At 36.9% G+C, this 19,457-nt stretch overlaps 1 protein-coding gene across 2 annotated transcripts; it reads left to right on the forward strand.

The window, feature by feature from the left end:
• Positions 1 to 611: 611 nt before the first annotated feature.
• On the forward strand, positions 612 to 18,595 carry LOC127653812 (twinfilin-2). 2 transcript variants are annotated; one of them, XM_052140587.1, is made up of 9 exons: positions 612 to 921; positions 5,965 to 6,143; positions 8,035 to 8,130; positions 9,296 to 9,400; positions 9,528 to 9,542; positions 10,282 to 10,407; positions 10,582 to 10,732; positions 10,833 to 10,954; positions 16,955 to 18,595. In XM_052140587.1, exons 1-9 carry the CDS (start codon positions 825 to 827, stop codon positions 17,120 to 17,122), a joined length of 1,059 nt encoding a protein of 352 aa, XP_051996547.1. In that variant the 5' UTR covers positions 612 to 824; the 3' UTR covers positions 17,123 to 18,595. The 2 variants fall into 2 exon arrangements, with proteins under 2 accessions (XP_051996547.1, XP_051996548.1); XM_052140588.1 differs by having other exon boundaries at positions 10,854 to 10,954.
• The last annotated feature ends 862 nt before the right edge of the window (positions 18,596 to 19,457 follow it).

The following is a 19,457-nucleotide window of genomic DNA, read 5'->3' on the forward strand; positions in this document are numbered from 1 at the left end:
CCCACAACTCGTGGTTTCTGGAGTTCTTTGTATATGGAACATTCTTGTACCGGTATTTTAGCAGTGTTTTGTCCACTGAATGATCCAAAAACACTTCAAACAGCAGTGCAGCACATTGAAGAGATGGTACGTCTATTCCTCACAGCCTCGTTGTTGTTCAAAAAATCAAAGATGGCACTAGTGTGAATAATATTACTAAACATTACTTGCTGTGGAGAAAGGCTGAATCTGTGTATCTGCATGAACAAAAACAAAGATGCTGACAAATGTCATCACTATGTGGCTTATTCAATGAAGCAGTTCATTTCTTGTCCAACAGAGGGTGATAAGTGCTCCAATAAAAAGGTTAAGTGCCCCAGTACAATCTAGTCTTGTGTAACAGGTACACATTTGGGGGGATGAATTGTATTTGTAATTATAAATACAATATTTTTAAATCTAAATACAGTAATTTAACAACTGGCCCCATGCCTGTGCTAGAGGAAGGGTCAGACTGTTACCCGAGGCCAGACAGTGTGCCTGCTAAATTTGGGGCAAGAGGGATCGGGTTCCTTCTGCAAGCACACACGATCCCATCCTAGTTACATTAGCTTTCTCTTGGATAGCGCACACACACACACACACTGTCAGACAGCAAGCTCTTAGTTCATACTGCTGGTTTTATATTGCCCTGCTATTGCAACACACAGAAATGGTGCTGACCATTGCTTGAATATAGTTTGTAGAAAGAATATCTTCCAGGTGACCCAGCCTGTGTCTCCAGTTTTATTCAAATCAGAGGGTATCTTGGCGGGTAGGAACTGAAGACACTACACTGACCCGCCATGTTTCTGGTCCTGGTGGTTGCAGAGGAGTTAAGAGAGTTCCTGGCCAGGGCAAGGAGTGGAACTGGCCGTCTCATCCAGGTGTTGATCAGAGAGGGTGAGTGAGGTGGGGATCTGAAGGCTCCAGTGAGTTCAAAAAAGTTAAGATGGAGAATTTTATGCAGGCACCAAGACTAATTGAGTACAGACCTCTATGGATAATACTAGTTCACACTTGATGACCACTGAATCACTTTAACCTCAAGAGAACGTCTTTCAACTAATTCAAGTTTGACTTTAGGTTCAAAATGGTCTTAATGAAAGAGTCTGAAGTGGTTGATGGAGACATGAACATATTTATGTTCAATGGAGTAAAGATTTCCTATTAATATATCTTCTCTGTCTACATAACAATATGTTAACCTTTGCTTCAACTAACCATTACAATGATGTATTAAGATGGTGTTATTGTACAGTGATGACGTCAGATGGTAAAACAATGGTCCTTTTGATTTATAATCACCATATTCATGTTATATGGTATTTACTGTACATGGTACATCAAAGACATGTCCGAAAAGAAATGGAAGTACCATAGTACTTTTTTTGTTAATGGAAGATATTCTACAAATTAATGGCTTTTGAATAATTTCCCTTTCTGAAGTTACCAATCAATTCTAAATAAATTTTTTAAAGAATTATCTTGTATCCTAAAATGTAGAAAAACTCCAGATTTCAGCTCAAATATTTGCACCTTTTAAAACCAACCAGAGAAACCAACATGATCAGTATGAGATCAGTCTGAAAGAAACATACCAAGAAAAAACAAATATGTATTTACCACAATTGAAACCTTTATAAGGTGATAAAATTGTTGCATTTTTTGTAGGAGGAGCTTTTTTGATGTATTTTTTGTTCCATCCAGGAGTCAGATGATATGATGCAAGAAAAACAAAACCTATTTCACAATGTGTTTTGATTGTGAAACATGTGAGTTCACAAGGTAGGTCAGATGATGCGTCATTTGACGTGGAATCTGTAGGGGCTGAAAAGGGATTTATCGTTCAGAGGTCAGAAACAAATGATCAACTGTTCTCTGTTGCATTAAAAGTGCACATGTGTGGGTGATTGTGTTTGCGTATGGGCCTGAGTGTCCGGTACTGTTGAAATGTTAGCTCAATATCAGATGACAAGATCCAATTGCTGAGAAGGAAAGGGCAAAACACTATCGAATTTGAGTGAAAGTCACTCTGCCATGACCTAACCTCACTTCTGGATGTGTACATGTACTCTCATGCTGCTACGATTGAGCTAGAGGGGAACTGACTTCATGAAAATCACTCTGGTTAAAAGTCATTGCAAAAATGGCTCAGAAAAGTTAAATTAGTTCTATCTGAATCTATAGTTCTGTATATCTGAAGATGTCTGAATCTGGGTTGAGTGGGTTGTATTTGGTTCATAGGGTGCCTTTTAGTCTAACAGAGATGATGTTTCAGGCAGATTTAGAAAGAGTAAACAGGTCAACACAGTGTTTGGGTTCATGAGTCACATGTTTATTGCAGTCGTTGTTGGTTTTTGACATTGTTTACATGGTCAGCTAGTTATTGTTAAAAGTGATACTGTAGGAGGTTTTGTAGGTAAAAGGAGGTCAAAGTTGACAAAAGTAGGAGGACAATCACTCAGCCAGATTGTGTGTGTGTGTGTGTGTGTGTGTGTGTGTGTGTGTGTGTGTGTGTACGTTAAGGTGCTCGCTAACAGCACTTGCCCCTACAGTCTGTTAAGGCTAAATGGGGGATCTTTGTCTTTGTTTGTGTACACACACACACACACACACACACACACATATGTCATGCATTTGTATGACAGAGCTCAGTTAGTGCACAGAGAGTTAGATATATGTATTTGTATTTTCAAACTGGCACATATAGTGTGCAAACATATTTTTGTATGTGTGTAAGTTAAAGGCTGATGGAAAGTATGTGTCTGTGCTAATAGCTGGAATGTGGGCAACCTCAGAATAGCAGCTGCTGCAAAAGACCATCAGGAAATCCCCCACCAAGGTCGTTCTGACTGGCAACGTGTATGTGGGTGGATTGTGTTTGTGATAGAAAAAAGTTATTGGCGTGCTAACTAATAGTGTGTGCTCATTAAAGTTTTTTTCAGTTCGGTGCAAATTATTTAAATCAGTTTGCAAAACCTTTAGATGTTTTAATCCACAGGTCTTGACTGTGACTGTTCTCAACTAACCAGTCATTGTAGGACTGTCATATCAAGATGGCTTGCAAAAGAAGTGCAACCACAATAATACAATACTGAAATACTATGCTGTTTTCCTCCACATAGATTTAAAGACATAAATCATGGAATTTTTCTTTGGCAGATAACTTTGTATTTGTTGTCTCTACAGTGTTTTTGGATTAAGCTCTCAAAACCTGTCAAGAACACAGCTGGGTCAAATTTCATCCAAAAATCAACAGAAATAATCTGTAGGGGCTTTATATATGAAAATAATTTCACATGAAAAAATATTTTTTAATCATATATATACAATATATATACAATAAAAACCACTTGACTTGAGATATATATATATATATATATATATATATATATATATATATATATATATATACACTCACCTAAAGGATTATTAGGAACACCTGTTCAATTTCTCATTAATGCAATTATCTAATCAACCAATCACATGGCAGTTGCTTCAATGCATTTAGGGGTGTGGCCCTGGTCAAGACAATCTCCTGAACTCCAAACTGAATGTCAGAATGGGAAAGAAAGGTGATTTAAGCAATTTTGAGCGTGGCATGGTTGTTGGTGCCAGACGGGCCGGTCTGAGTATTTCACAATCTGCTCAGTTACTGGGATTTTCACACACACACAACCATTTCTAGGGTTTACAAAGAATGGTGTGAAAAGGGAAAAACATCCAGTATGCGGCAGTCCTGTGGGCGAAAATGCCTTGTTGATGCTAGAGGTCAGAGGAGAATGGGCCGACTGATTCAAGCTGATAAAAGAGCAAATTTGCCTGAAATAACCATTCGTTACAACCGAGGTATGCAACAAAGCTTTGTGAAGCCACAACACGCACAACCTTGAGGCGGATGGGCTACAACAGCAGAAGACCCCACCGGGTACCACTCAAATAGGAAAAAGAGGCTACAATTTGCAAGAGCTCACCAAAATTGGACAGTTGAAGACTGGAAAAATGTTGCCTGGTCTGATGAGTCTCGATTTCTGTTGAGACATTCAGATGGTAGAGTCAGAATTTGGCGTAAACAGAATGAGAACATGGATCCATCATGCCTTGTTACCACTGTGCAGGCTGGTGGTGGTGGTGTAATGGTGTGGGGGATGTTTTCTTGGCACACTTTAGGCCCCTTAGTGCCAATTGGGCATCGTTTAAATGCCACGGCCTACCTCAGCATTGTTTCTGACCATGTCCATCCCTTTTTGGCCACCATGTACCCATCCTCTGATGGTTACTTCCAGCAGGATAATGCACCATGTCACAAAGCTCGAATCATTTCAAATTGGTTTCTTGAACATGACAATGAGTTCACTGTACTGAAATGGCCCCCACAGTCACCAGATCTCAACCCAATAGAGCATCTTTGGGATGTGGTGGAACGGGAGCTTCGTGCCCTGGATGTGCATCCCACAAATCTCCATCAACTGCAAGATGCTATCCTATCAATATGGGCCAACATTTCTAAAGAATGCTTTCAGCACCTTGTTGAATCAATGCCACGTAGAATTAAGGCAGTTCTGAAGGCGAAAGGGGGTCAAACACAGTATTAGTATGGTGTTCCTAATAATCCTTTAGGTGAGTGTATATATATAATGAAAAAACAAAATAATTAATATTTTTTTTATATTTATTGCCTTTATTGTATCATGATGTATTACTGTAACAGTAATAAGAATCACCATTGAGAACAACGGGAATAACAGGTAACCATGGTAATGAGATTTTGGGGAGAAAATGGGCTTAATTGTCATATAAGATTAACATAGAATAAATAAATCTAAACATATGAAAAATATGCTTCATTTTGATGCTAAATATAATTTATTTCTCCCGTCTTTTTATTTTGCAGTGAAATGTGACCTGAACATGTTATTGTGAGATTCCTCTCCTGAATATTTATAAAAAATAAATTCTACTAAAATTTGAGCATAATCGATATGATTTTAAAAATAAAAATAAGAAAACTCAGCACTCTTTGGATTAGCACTTGTAGGCCTAATGTGTGTTTGAAGAAAAGCTGAGGACAGAGGGGGAAGGAAGCAAACAGATGTAAGTAGATTATTGATGTGATAAGAGATTCATAGCGAGGAACAGCAGTTAAGCTGGGTGTTGACACCTAAAAGCAGAGGGTGGGGCAGTGGAGGACGTGCTCCAGAGCAGGGCACTGTTCACAGGGAAGGATAAGGAGAACAGGATGAAAGATGACCCAATAGAAAAGATGGAGCCTTCCAGGATGTCATCATGGTGGATAGATATTGGGAGTGTTTGCCCAAGGTACATGTGTCTCAGTGTGATGTGATCAGTGTGAAGATTGTAAGCTGAGACAATAGAGTAAGGATATAAAGAACCAATCTGATCAGGTGTCACTGAATGTGCTTGCATCAATAATATACACTATCATAGTTTGTGTCAGCACACACACACACACACACATTTAAAGTCCCCATGAAATCAAAATTTGGACTCAGCAGGAATGAGTTTTTTTGTATTTAAACCATGTTCTCCTGTGCATTGTCAGAGTTTGTGTGTGAGCACATGGCAAACGTAAACATTAGCCTAAGCCAAAAATCAGACTTTTTTTGGTGTTTTTGGCTTTTAGTTCATGTATGTTATAGCTTAGAGGCATACATGCCATTGTAAATGTTTATAGAAATATATGTGTCTCTAGGTGAACTGAGCAACACAAACTATATTGGGTATCAGATACAAGATATTTTTATAGAAGTAGATAACGGATAATATTTCACTTATTTTTTTTATCAGCAGTGTTACTTAAGGCTAGCCTTGTAAAAATATTTCATGCAACATAACATGTTATGCAATGGATATTTGGTATTGTTGTGTGTGATGTTGATTGCACTAAGCTTGTGATGAGAGCTCTTTGAATGTGTGTTTCAGAGCAGCTGGTGCTGGGGGCATACAGAGAGCCACGTCAGAGCTGGGACAAAGACTATGACCATTATCTGCTCCCTCTGCTGGATCCTCATGAGCCCTGTTACATTTTCTACCGTCTAGACTCCAAAAATGCTCAAGGATATGAGTGGCTCTTCATCTCCTGGTCACCTGACCAGTCTCCTGTAGGTTGAACATACAGATATGATGTATTGCTATTTGGGTCAACTTGAAATTCCACCAAACAGATATTAACATTATATTTATTAATTAACATAATATTGATATTAAGTCTTTTTCTTTTCTTAATTATTGGTGTAGCTCTTCCGCCATTGCACCATGCGCTATAGACATGACAAGGTTAAAAAATTAACAAACTGAAAATGTTATTACAGAAAAAACTCTTCCTGACATCACAAAACAACATGTTGTTATTAGTAACAAAATGAACAATAACTATTTAAATGTAAAACCATTCAAATGGCCAAACAATGCGACCATATTCATGCACCAGTGCATGCTTGGAAGAGGGTAAATGGGACAGAACCACATAAACATTTGGTTTGATTTGTGGTCACATAAAAGGCCAATTTGAACTAAAACAGTTGCATTCATCCAACTCGCATCTGTGCTTGTTGGTTTGATTTAAAATGGAGTAAAAATGTTGTTTTTTTTTACTTAAAAAAAAAAAAAGGTTGTGAAATAAAAGCTGCAGTGAGATGCTGTCACAGTATGCAAGCAGGGTCCAAACACAGGAATTAGTCAAATAAAAGATTTTATGAAAAGAAAAACAAGAAACTCACGAGGGAGAAAACCGGTAAGAACAGAAAAAAAACGAAGCACGATAACAAACGGATAACTGATAAATAAGATAATAAACCAGACAGAGGAGAAACATACGAACGCAGGTCAACAGACATGCGAATGAAATAATCCGACAAACAAGAGGAAAGGGAGCAGGTGAAGATAATAAATAGGCTAGACTAAACTAGGGGTAAGGCCAAGGGGAATGAGTGTGCAGATTTGGAAGAGCACATGGCAAACGTAAACATTAGCCGCCCTAAGCCATGTGCTCACACAAACAAAGTGATCGAAGATGCTCTCGGGGGTGCGATTCTGACAACGCACAGGGGAACATGGTTTAAATACAAAAAAAACTCATTCCTGCTTGGTCCAGTCTTGGTCGGGTCGTTCTGTCACGGTACACAAGCAGGAAGACGGGCCCAAATGCAGGAATAAGTAAAATACATTTTATTAATAAGAAACAGGAAACATAAAAATCTCACGAGGGAGAAAACTGGTAAGAACACAAAAAGACCTGAACACGACAACAAACCAGACAGAGGAGACATATAAACATTGGTCAGCAATCATAAGAATGAAACAATCCAACATATACAGACAAGGCAAAAGAGGAAACAGGTGAAGACAATCAACATAACAAGGACTAAACTAGGGGTGAGGCCAGAGGGAACGAGGGGCGGAGTTAAGAGAGCACATGGCAAACGTATTAGCCAGACGTGCTCATTCATAAAACAATTTCACACGGCCCAAAAACTGACAAAGACAGAAGGTCAGACAGAGATGGATCATATTCTACATCCTCTTTGCTACTTCATTTCAAATTTAATCCAAATTCAGGATTTGAATTGGCATTCTTCATTCACCAATTCTGAATGGTGCACAACCCTGTCGCAGAGTGACACGAGAAGAGGTAACTTGCAAAACAGACGACTGTTGAAATATCACTTTATACCCGTATGTGCGGCCGTTATTATGAAATATCAGACCGCTGAATGGTGTGATTGACCAGTCAGTATCGAGTATTCAATATAACTGTGTAATAAACCCTCAGAACATAGCAATAAGTATGAAATACTTAGAAAAGCCCTGGCAACCACCCATATTCTAACATTGTGATGGCAAATTTTGTAAAGGCAAGCACCACTCAAATTTTCTTCCGAAAATATAAAGATCTATTTAACAGTGATTGGGTATATCATACCACATCATTGGTTAGTGTTTATTGTTATTGTTAATTCATTTAGTAAAATGAGCATTTGTCTTTTGGTACAGGTTCGACAAAAAATGTTGTATGCTGCCACTCGTGCCACAGTTAAGAAAGAGTTTGGTGGTGGACACGTCAAAGATGAGATGTTCGGCACAGTTGAGGTACTGGCATACACATGACTATCAAATAATGTTTTTGTTTTGTCTTTTTTTCTCTCTCTCTCTCTATACACCGTAGATTTATAATGGAAGCATTACTTTTATTTTCTTCTTAAAATGTGAAATTTTTCCACTAACCAATGCTTCACCATGTGACTTATTGACTACACAGAAAATGTTTACATGATTTTTGCTTCTGTGAAGGGCCAATAAAGCCATCATGAGGGACAGGTGATGATAAATCCACCTGTTAACTGTCTTCACCTGTCGGTCAATTACCCTGAAGCTTTATTATTTACTGTAGAAAAAGTTTTCAGTAGACCACCATGTCCCTTTATTTAGAAATGGGACTCTTGGGATGGTTCTAGCAATGTTCTTGGAAATGATTATCAGTTATGGTCAACACAGAGAGAGCTAAAAATAAACCGTATGCATACACACACCATATTGAACAAGCAACTTAAAAAGTTACACTTAAAAAATGCATACAGGTTTTTTTCTATAAGTACAGCATTTTTTAAAAAACAATTACTTTCTGATGATTTGGTTGTGTTGTGGCTTTGTTTTATTGTGTTGTGGCTTAATTTAGTTATATTTTTATCTTTTATTTGCTTTGCTTTGGTTGTGTTGTGTACCTCTTGGCTACTGTACCCAATAAATGACAGATTCTTATAGAAGTGTAGGTTTTTACTGTACTTTACATTTGCATATGGAGATGAATGGTGTAATCAATAAGATGAATGGTGTAATGTAAATAAGATCTAAAAAAACATAAATCCCAAAAGAAGTGCATATCATATTTATTGTTTTTACTTCTGGGAAGAAAGTTTTTTTTTATAATTACTTTAAAAAAAAAAGAGAGGGAAGAAGTTACACCTGTACAGTACCTGTATGGCCCTTCTTTATCAGGGTTACATTTTCTGTTTTTAATGTGTATCTTATCCATGATTCATGCAAACTAAAATTGCAAAAAAAATAAACTAAAATCAGATTTATTTTATCCATTAAAAATTAGATTAAAGCTTAATTAAGACAATTGTAAAAACAAATATCAGAGAAATTACAACAAAACTGCCAATGGTTTGTTTGTGACCAATAAATTGATCAATACATTAATATTCATTTAGTTAGATTTGTGAGTGAAACTCTTCTTTTTCCCAATCATCAGGAGGACGTTTGTCTTCAAGGTTATATATGTCATTTGACATTGTGTTCTGCACCAGCACCATTTACAGCTGCTGAACAAGAGCTACAGCGAATCAAAATCACAGAGGTGAGCGCAGACTGCAGCCATTAACCTAAATTAATACATCATATTAATGGTGTGTATCAACAAATTAATTGGGCTCTTTGTTAAATTTGAATTTTAATATATTCTTTGTGCATTTTTGTGATTACAGGGTAGAGTTAAACAGGTGAGTGCCTACACTTAAATACTTTTAAAAAAAAATCATTTGCGGGGGCCAGGGTAGCTCAGCGAATATTGACACTGATAACCACACCTGGAGTCACGAGTTCGATTCCAGGGTGTGCTGAGTGACTCCAGCCAGGTCTCCTAAGCAACCAAATTGGCCCAGTTGCTATGGAGGGTAGAGTCACATGGGGTAACCTCCTCATGGTTGCGATTAGTGGTTCTCGCTCACAATGGGGCACGTGGTGAGTTGTGCGTGGATCGCGGAGTGTAGTGAGTCTCCGCGGTGTCATGCACAGCAAGCCACATAATAAGATGCATAGATTGACGATCTCAGAAGCAGAGGCAACTGAGACTTGTCCTCCGCCACCCTGATTGAGGTGAGTAACCGCGCCACCATGAGGACCTACTAAGCAGTGGGAATTGGGCATTCCAAATTGGGAGAAAAGGGGATAAAAAAAACATTTGCATTTCATATACAACAGAACTGCCATGTACAGCACTAAAACTACCAATACAGTGTCCTAAGTGGACATTGTTTAGAAACGGCATTAAACTGCTTTGCTGTTTATAATAATGTAATAAAGCATGGTAAACAACTTAGACTTGTGCAGCTAGTGCAGATATATTGACAAAGGCCGTAAGATCTTAGTATAGTTAACTTTTTTTTAAATTATTATTCTGTAAGGTTCGGAACTGTTTGTTATAACAAATTGGTTGTCTTTGTATTTGGGTGTCTATAGGTGAAAACTGAGATCACTGTGGACCCTAAACATCAGACTCTACAGGGTCTTGCCTTCCCTTTACAGGCTGAAGCTAAACGTGCTCTACAGCAGCTCGCAGAGAGACACATCAACTACATCCAACTAGTATGACACAGACATGCACATTTAGGGTGAATTCAGGTACAATATGGGACTTGGCATTTAGATAAATAGCAAAAGTGGCTCAATTTATCTGGATTCACCCTTTATTTTTGTTCTTAGCAGACACAAAAGGCAGTTTTATTTTTTTTCATTCCACTTTTTGTATTCTGTATATAGAAGTTGGACACAGAGAAGGAAACGATCGAACTTATTCACACCAGCCCAACAGACGTCAGTGATCTACCCTGCCGGATCCCCCTGGACACACCGAGATACCACTTCTTCCTCTACAAGCATTCACATGAGGGAGACTACCTTGAGTCTGTGGGTTAGTCTGACTTGTATTCTTCACCCTCCATTCCTTACCCGTTGTTATTTGTACAACACTTGTTATCTATTCACATGCCTTCCTCTATTAATTTCCATAGTGTTTATATACTCCATGCCAGGATACAGCTGTAGTATCAAAGAAAGGATGCTGTATTCTAGCTGTAAGAGTCGACTTCTGGAGGACGTAGAGAGAGACTTCCACCTGAAAGTGGCTAAAAAGGTAAACCCGCACTACATCTTTCTTTTTACTAGTTTTCAAAATTCACAGTATTTACTATGGGCTGAAATATGTGCCACCAGAAACTGAATTTGAACCATTTATATTTGAATTTGAATGGCTAAACTTGAATAATTGCATTGAAAAACTGAATTTGAATCACATCATTTGAAATTGTATTGTTTAATTAAAATTGAATTTATTCAAAATCTGAATTGTACCATTTGAAATTGAATTTATTCGTTTGGAACTGAAGTCCAATAAAATTTGATCCTCACTGAAAATTAAACTCTCTATATATCTTCACATTCACTTCTCACAAATCAGATTCAGTTCTCAAATTCAATTTCAAGTTACTGAGACAGACATCCGGGTAGTTGGAGGATGAAGGAAGAGCAATCGAGCGCAGATCGATAGATAGCGTTAATTGGCGCACAGGACTCCTCTTGGGCCAATCAGCACCAATGTTTTGGAGCACAGTACGTTACCCGCCATGAAACTATGGAATTACGATTGTGTCAATAATAATGAATGTAACTTTATAAAACTGAACGTAACTTTTTCAGAAACTATGAAAAATATTCCATTACAAAAGAAGAAAAACACAATTAAAATGAAAAAAAAAATGAACTCAGTCGCAGGAATTTAACAGGCTCTTCAAATATGCTTCATTTTTTGTTAATGTTTTTCAAAGATTCGTTTTCGCAAATCGTGGATTCTGAATACATTGCCACAGATTTCGCTTACGCTTCGCAGTTTTTCGTTTGCTGTTTTGAGACAAACCTCTCGTGGGGGTGGGCTTAACAGTGATCTACTCTGATTGGATAGTGAGCTTTTGATGGACAGGTGCTCTCTGACCCGGATGTACAGACGTCACTCAGTGGCGCGCATATTAGAAAGATCTCGCGGTGATTTGTAGTTATGCAATACGTCGTGCTTTGTTGTATTACTTACTAACAATATGTAAATAATATTTGACCTATAATTATATAATTTAATATTATATGAGACCTTCGATCGTCTAATAATCGTCTTCGATCAGTCTGTAAAGATGAGCTCTCAGGAGAGACACGGAGCGGCATCATCTTCCGCCTCTTGTCCTTCAAGGCAGCTTGAAGTAAGTTCGTGTTACTGAAGTAACCAATAACATCGATAAAACTTTTATTCATGTAACGTTACAGTGTGCAACAGTTCTGGCTTTATTTTGCAAATTTATTGTTGTATTGTAAATGCATGCTAAATAAAATGTTGCTGTTTTGTCATTGTCATGACTGCAAAACTGAAACCTGGCCATATCTTGGTCCACTGTTTAACTCTGCCCCGACTGCTGAACGGACTGCTGCTGACCCTGCCTTGTGCTGGTATTCCCGAGCGACTGGTTAAGAATTTCAAGGTTGTTATGTACAGATGCAGATGCAGCATCTGCACCAAGATTTCTGCCTTGCTGTAGAATGAAGACCAGTTTGATATCTGCACTGTCTACATTGACACGTCCTTGAATATAATAACTGTGCAAAAGAGCAAACAATCAAACTACATAACATCATGACATGACATCAGTGCATTGCAAACTTGTGAATGACTATAAAAAATTATTAAAAAATATATAAAATTATGATATTTTATATGTGTTTATCAAAACATTGTGAATAAATATAATAAAATATATGCAATATTCCACCACTGTGTTGAAATTTAGAGTGTTTTCTGTAAAATTAGAAAATTGTATCGATGTTATTGGTTACTTCAGTAACACGAACTTACTTCAAGCTGCCTTGAAGGACAAGAGGAGGAGGAGTGGAGCATTTGTTTAATAAGCAAGGTCTTTTATTCAGATATTCAGAATTTCTTTCTGAATACCAAATACCAGTAACCCCAAAAGAATTTGCTACAGTAATGGGTGCTATTCCCTCTGGTTTATGTATGCATTTTAAAAACCGTAATTACTTCACACCAGTATCTACTGCATCCTTTCCTAAACCTTGTGATACTTCTGTTGGTCAAATCTGTTTTTCAGAGTCGAAAGCTAAAAACTATAAGATCTTTATTTCTTAAGGATTTGATTTCTGTTCCACCTGTTATTTCCTTTTGGAATAATTTGTTTGGTAACCTTAATTGGAAAAAAATCTGGTCTTTACAGCAGAAATTTATTCTCACAAATAAAGTGAAAGAAATTTCCTTTAAGTTGATACACAGGTTCTATCCTGTTAAGAAATTTATACAAAGATTTAAATCTGACATTGAGCTAACATGCTCTTTTTGTGTGAATTCTGATGAAACAGTGGTTCATTTATTTTGGTCGTGTCATTACACTCAGAAGCTCTGGAATGAAATTGATGTTTTTATCAAGTGTAAGATTTTGCCAGGCTTCTCAATACATATGAGAAACATTATATTTGGGTATTTTGATTCAGACCCCACAAACGAAAATGTCTGTTTTGTTATTAATTTAATTATTTTCTTAAGCAAATTCTATATTCACAAATGCAAATTTTTAAACTGTAAACCTATCTTCTCTGTCTTCTTAAAAGAAATAGAAAATTATCTAAATTTGATTTCAGTATCTACTAATAAGAAAGCCATAAGGACTGTTAGAATCTGCATTGCATTTGATCTCTTCATGTGAACATTTTTGTGTGATGTAATGCCCTACCTCTTCTTTTATTGTTATATACATTATTATTATTATCTTTTTTTTAATTATTATTATTTTTTCTATTTATTTTTGTCTTCTTTATTGTTTTGGTTGATATTATGTGATGTACGTATGCTTTCTCTTTTGTATGTTCCTGTTCTTTGCATTAAAAAAACATATATATATATATTTTTTTAAATAAATAAGAGGAAGATGATGCCGCTCCATGTCTCTCCTGAAAGCTCATCTTTACAGACTGATCGAAGACGATTATTAGACTATCGAAGGTCTCATATAATATTAAATTATATAATTATAGGTCAAATATTATTTACATATTGTTAGTAAGTAATACAACAAAGCACGACGTATTGCATAACTACAAATCACCGCGAGAGCTTTCCAATATGCGCGCCACTGAGTGACGTCTGTACATCCGGGTCAGAGAGCACCTGTCCATCAAAAGCTCACCATCCAATCAGAGTAGATCACTGTTAAGCCCACCCCCACGAGAGGTTTGTCTCAAAACAGCAAACGAAAAACTGCGAAGCGTAAGCGAAATCTGTGGCAATGTATTCAGAATCCACGATTTGCGAAAACGAATCTTTGAAAAACATTAACAAAAAATGAAGCATATTTGAAGAGCCTGTTAAATTCGTGTGACTGAGTTCATTTTTTTTTCATTTGAATTGTGTTTTTCTTCTTTTGTAATGGAATATTTTTGATAGTTTCTGAAAAAGTTACGTTCAGTTTTATAAAGTTACATTCATTATTATTGACACAATCGTAATTCCATAGTTTCATGGCGGGTAACGTACTGTGCTCCAAAACATTGGTGCTGATTGGCCCAAGAGGAGTCCTGTGCGCCAATGAACGCTATCTATCGATCTGCGCTCGATTGCTCTTCCTTCATCCTCCAACTACCCGGATGTCTGTCTCAGTAACTTGAAATTGAATTTGAGAACTGAATCTGAATTGTGAGAAGTGAATGTGAAGATATATAGAGAGTTTAATTTTCAGTGAGGATCAAATTTTATTGGACTTCAGTTCCAAACGAATAAATTCAATTTCAAATGATACAATTCAGATTCAGTTTTTGAATAAATTCAATTTTAATTAAACAATACAATTTCAAATGATGTGATTCAAATTCAGTTTTTCAATGCAATTATTCAAGTTTAGCCATTCAAATTCAAATATAATGGTTCAAATTCAGTTTCTGGTGGCACATATTTCAGCCCATAATTTACTTCCTTAATACACATGAATATTGTGCAAGACCCATCAGTGCATGTTATTGCAGAGAAAACATAATCCTTCATCGAAATGCAATAATTTGATCCATCTCTAAACAAATCAGCTATTTATTCATGTTAACCAATAGCCAAATAGCTATTTAGGCATTCTTTTAGGCTCCTGTTGTAGGTAATGGAGCTTTTCTAAAATATAATTGTAACGTAGTCAATGGAAAGGAGGCGGCGAGAACCGGCTTGACGATATAACTAATAGTTTAATATAAAACTTAAACAGAAGACAAAAACACGACGGACATGTCCGTAAACTATCTCTCTCTCCCGCACAATCCTCCGCAGTCGACCTTTATCCCTCTCGGAGGCTTGATTAGCCTGATAAGGTCCGGGTGTGTATGATCACGACCCGGCCCTGCCTTCCGCCAATAATATTTAACAATTTAATATTTAACACAGTAATTTAATGCAGGTAAACATTAATGTTATAAAGGCTATGCCAATAATAGCAAACAACTATATATTTGATCAAGAGATATTACCATTGGGATACATTAAAATGCTCTTGAAAGGTAAACTTGGTGTGTGTGTGTGTGTGTGTGTGTGTGTGTGTGTGTGTGTGTGTGTGTGTGTGTGTGTGTGTATACTGTTTGTTGATATAAATGAACTATGTTCTACTAATATTGGGGAGATCATGGCTAGATTTCTTTAACAATACGTTTTGGAGTCAAAAGTCCAATTGTTACAAATGTGTGTTGTCTCTAGCAGAGGTTTTATATGTTGGTTCAAGCAACCACATCAAAAATCATATTTCTATTAAAGGGTAACTAAACCCTAAACCAACTTTTTTTAGTTAATGATCTGTAAGCATGGGGCTTTATTAGTACTGGTCATTGATTCAAGTAATTGTTTTGACATTTGTGTATAAAGTGTTTTAATTATACAATATATGGTGTAAAAACGTCTGAGTGCTGCCCTCTTCAGGTTGAACGGTGGCTACTGCAGTTGAATTTTCCTATTGGCTGTTGCGGTACTTCGTGACGTAAGCGGTGACAGCTGACGTAAGCAGGTTCCAGCTCACCACGCCAGATTCATGTACATGTCATCTTGCGACCGTGTGAGGAATAATAATAACATAGAGTCTGACAGCAGCTGTCAATTAATCCGTCACTACGAGTCTCAGGTGCCCAACCCCCCTCCTCAGCCCCGCACTCGGTTCGTTCCCTCTATCCCCGCCGGGGTCTGCCCACTTTTCCTGCATTTTCAAATATTTCTAGTGGGTGGAGTCAGACTCTGAGCAGGTGTTTAGTTACCCTTAATGCTTTTGGGTAAACAAGCAAACATAATCAAATCACACCGGCAAACATTCAGGCAAGTGTCAACTACATAATAAAGGAATATTTTTACTGAATGGTTTAAATGTGTTCTTAAGACAAAGGTTTTTTTCAGGTTGGTAAGTCTGGTTAGGGCACGTTGTCACATTTTTATCAGGGCAGATTGTCTCATGTGTTTGAAATGTCATACATTTATAAAAAAATGTACTTACAATATTTGATGGCCAAAATGCTTTGATATTTTTGTACATTTCCTTTTCCATTTTTATTGTTTAATGAATCATTTTGTGCTTCAGAAATGTTCAACTTTTTTAATTTAGCCTATAATAGGCTGTTTAATGCTGGCTTCTATTTAAAGAGAGATGTAGATTTGGTTTTGGGGGTTGTAAAGGTAGGGACATATTCCACAGTCATCCCAAAATGTTCACATGAAACCTACGCCCAACTTCCATTGTGACAACTTCCACCATATAGTGTGACAATGTGCCTCACTATTGGGACATGTGTCACAAAACATTTGTGTGTTTTTCCCAAGGCTTGTGCGGTGAATGTGTTCAATAGTTTTTTTTTTTTTTTTTTTGTAGCCTTCAGGGTATGTAACTATGCAGAAATTGACAATCAAAAATAAAAACTCTTAGAAATATTCACTGTTGTAAAAAAAGTGTGGCAACTAGCCCTGGTCTCCCCCATTCAATGTAATACATTCAGTGTCAACACACTCAGCACAGTGAAAGCCAAAAAACTAAATTCTCTAATTGTTTGTGTATTTCTATGTTTTTTCACTTAGTTGGAAATTGAAAGTGGAGAAGAGCTGACAGAGGAGTATCTGTATGATGAGGTTCACCCTAAGCAGCACGCCCACAAGCAAGCCTTCGCCAAACCTCGTGGCCCTGCTGGCAAAAGGGGAAGCAAACGTCTCATCAAGGGAGGTGGAGATAATGGTGGGAACAGCTAGAAAGAAGAGAGACAGAGAGGAAGATAGAAATGAACTTCAGTTGTACCTTAAATGTTCCACATTTCCCTTTTTCCCCCCACGGTGGTATTGCTTATTCTACAGGGAGAGGAATGGAGACATTGGAATATTGTGTGTAGATTTGTTGATTTTATTTCAATTTTTACTTTCCTCAGGTTGTATTTATTCTGTCATTAGTTGTTTGTTTGGTGTGCTAAGTTCTAACATGCATATCTTTGAGATAAGAGGGAAAACTCAGGAATTCATTTGGTCTCTGTACATTTTCTGAGCATATTTTTCTACATAATCGCATACATGCGCACACATTCACAACCAGATATTCTGGTTCTCTGCACTCAAAATCATTTTGATCAGATTTACTGCTATATTACATCTGTTTATTGTGAAAGATGGTTGATAGTTCATTATATTTTAAAACATGTTTGTAAAGGAAAAGAAAAGAATAGGCATGTTTAGACTGAGAGGCCTTTTAAATACTAAAGAAGCAGAAAAAGGCACACACGTTTATACACACAAACCAGAGCCAAATCTGAAACGTAAACAGAATGTGATATTACTTGACTATGTGAGAGCTAATCAATTGGTTAAGGAACAGATGCTCAGATATGCTGAACAGTGCAGGTGTCAGACTTGTTTTAAGATGAACGTTCTCTATTATTTTTTGGTATATCTCTTTAATTTATGTATTTTATTGTTACAAGAGAAAATAACTAAATATTAACATATCATAAACATACCCTGTAAAAATCTTTCATGTTGTCTTATGTCCCACCCCCTCCTATTTTAGTGTCATACACATCATTTTGTTTGTAAGGATCTGTTAGTAATCAGACAATATCCAAATAAAGCTTGCAAGGAGTGCTGCTTGGGTGTAAAATAATTCCTACTGGCACTCTTTGGATAAGGGATATTCTGTTCAGATGCTCCAGTAGTCCAAGGCACTCAGAGTAGGATATACATTTAAAAATAATGTATTAGTCTGGTCACACTTTATATTAGGTGGCCTTAACTATGATGTATAACATTAAATACAAGACTATGTATTTACTGTGTAACTATATGTTGTTCTGCAAAATGCCCACATTTGCTGCTACTGATGTTGAGGTATGGGTAAGTTTAGGAGTAAGGGTAGGGTTAGGATGAGTGGTTTGAGTTAGCAGTGTAACAACAAATGTAATTAAATGTAAGTAATTTAAATGCAATTACAAAGCAACTACATGTATGTACATAAGTACATTGTTAAGGTCGCCTAATATGAAGTGTGTCCATTAGTCTCTAAATGAAAACGTGTTTACTTAGTAAATTAATGTCTTCTTTGTTACATTTGACATGGATCATTTATATTCAATTTTATTTTATTTCCAACTGAATACTAAAATAAAAGACATATGGAGAGCATTTCAGTGTTGATTATAAGGTTGAGCAGTCATACACCAGACAATAAAGAGTAACTAATTGACACTTACAGTATGTCTTTTGGCCTTTTTTTTTATTCAAAATCAAGAGTTTTGTTTAAAATGTATAAGGAAACGTGACTAGGTCATGTTTTTCATCATTTTTAATCACCTTTTGCATTTACACGTTTATTTTAAAAGGTCCTGTATTGTGACAAACGCATCTTTAAATGTAGAAACAGTCTTAGATTAAGTATAGGATTTCACGCTCAAGAACATAATATTCTACCAAAAATATTCTTAAAGGGCATCCGGAAAGTATTCACAGCCCTTCACTTTTTCCACATTTTGTTATGTTACAGCCTTTTTCCAAAATGTATTAAATTAATTATTTTCCTCAAAATTCTACAAACAATACCCCATAATGACAAAGTGAAAGAAGTTTTTTTGAAATCTTTGCAAATTTATATATATATAAAAAAAAACCACATGTACATAAGTATTCACAGCCTTTGCTCAATACATTTTCAAGCACCGTTGGCACCAATTACAGTCTCAAGTCTTTTGGTGTATGATGCTACAAGCTTGGCACACCTATTTTTGGGCAATTTCTCCCATTCTTCTTTGCAGGACCTCTCAAGCGCCATCAGGTTGGATGGGGAGAGTCGGTGCACAGCCATTTTCAGATCTCTCCAGAGATGTTCAATCAGGTTCAAGTCTGGGATCTGGCTGGGCCACTCAAGGACATTCACAGAGTTGTCCTGTAGCCACTCCTTTGTTATCTTGGCTGTGTGCTTAGGGTCGTTGTCTTGTTGGAAGATGAACCATCACCCCAGTCTGAGGTCCAGAGCGCTCTGGAGCAGGTTTTCATCAAGGATGTATTTGTACATTGCTGCATTCATCTTTCCCTTGATCCTGACTAG

This window comes from Xyrauchen texanus, chromosome 13 (assembly GCF_025860055.1).
Source record: "Xyrauchen texanus isolate HMW12.3.18 chromosome 13, RBS_HiC_50CHRs, whole genome shotgun sequence".
Classification (NCBI taxonomy): Eukaryota; Metazoa; Chordata; class Actinopteri; order Cypriniformes; family Catostomidae; genus Xyrauchen; species Xyrauchen texanus.

Coding starts and splice junctions, on each gene's coding strand:
- LOC127653812 (XM_052140587.1), top strand. CDS start 825: ATGTTTCTGGTCCTGGTGGTTGCAGAGGAGTTAAGAGAGTTCCTGGCC. Junction 8,131..9,295: donor AGATGTTCGGCACAGTTGAG/GTACTGGCATAC, acceptor CCCAATCATCAG/GAGGACGTTTGTCTTCAAGG. Junction 10,955..16,954: donor ACCTGAAAGTGGCTAAAAAG/GTAAACCCGCAC, acceptor TTTTTCACTTAG/TTGGAAATTGAAAGTGGAGA.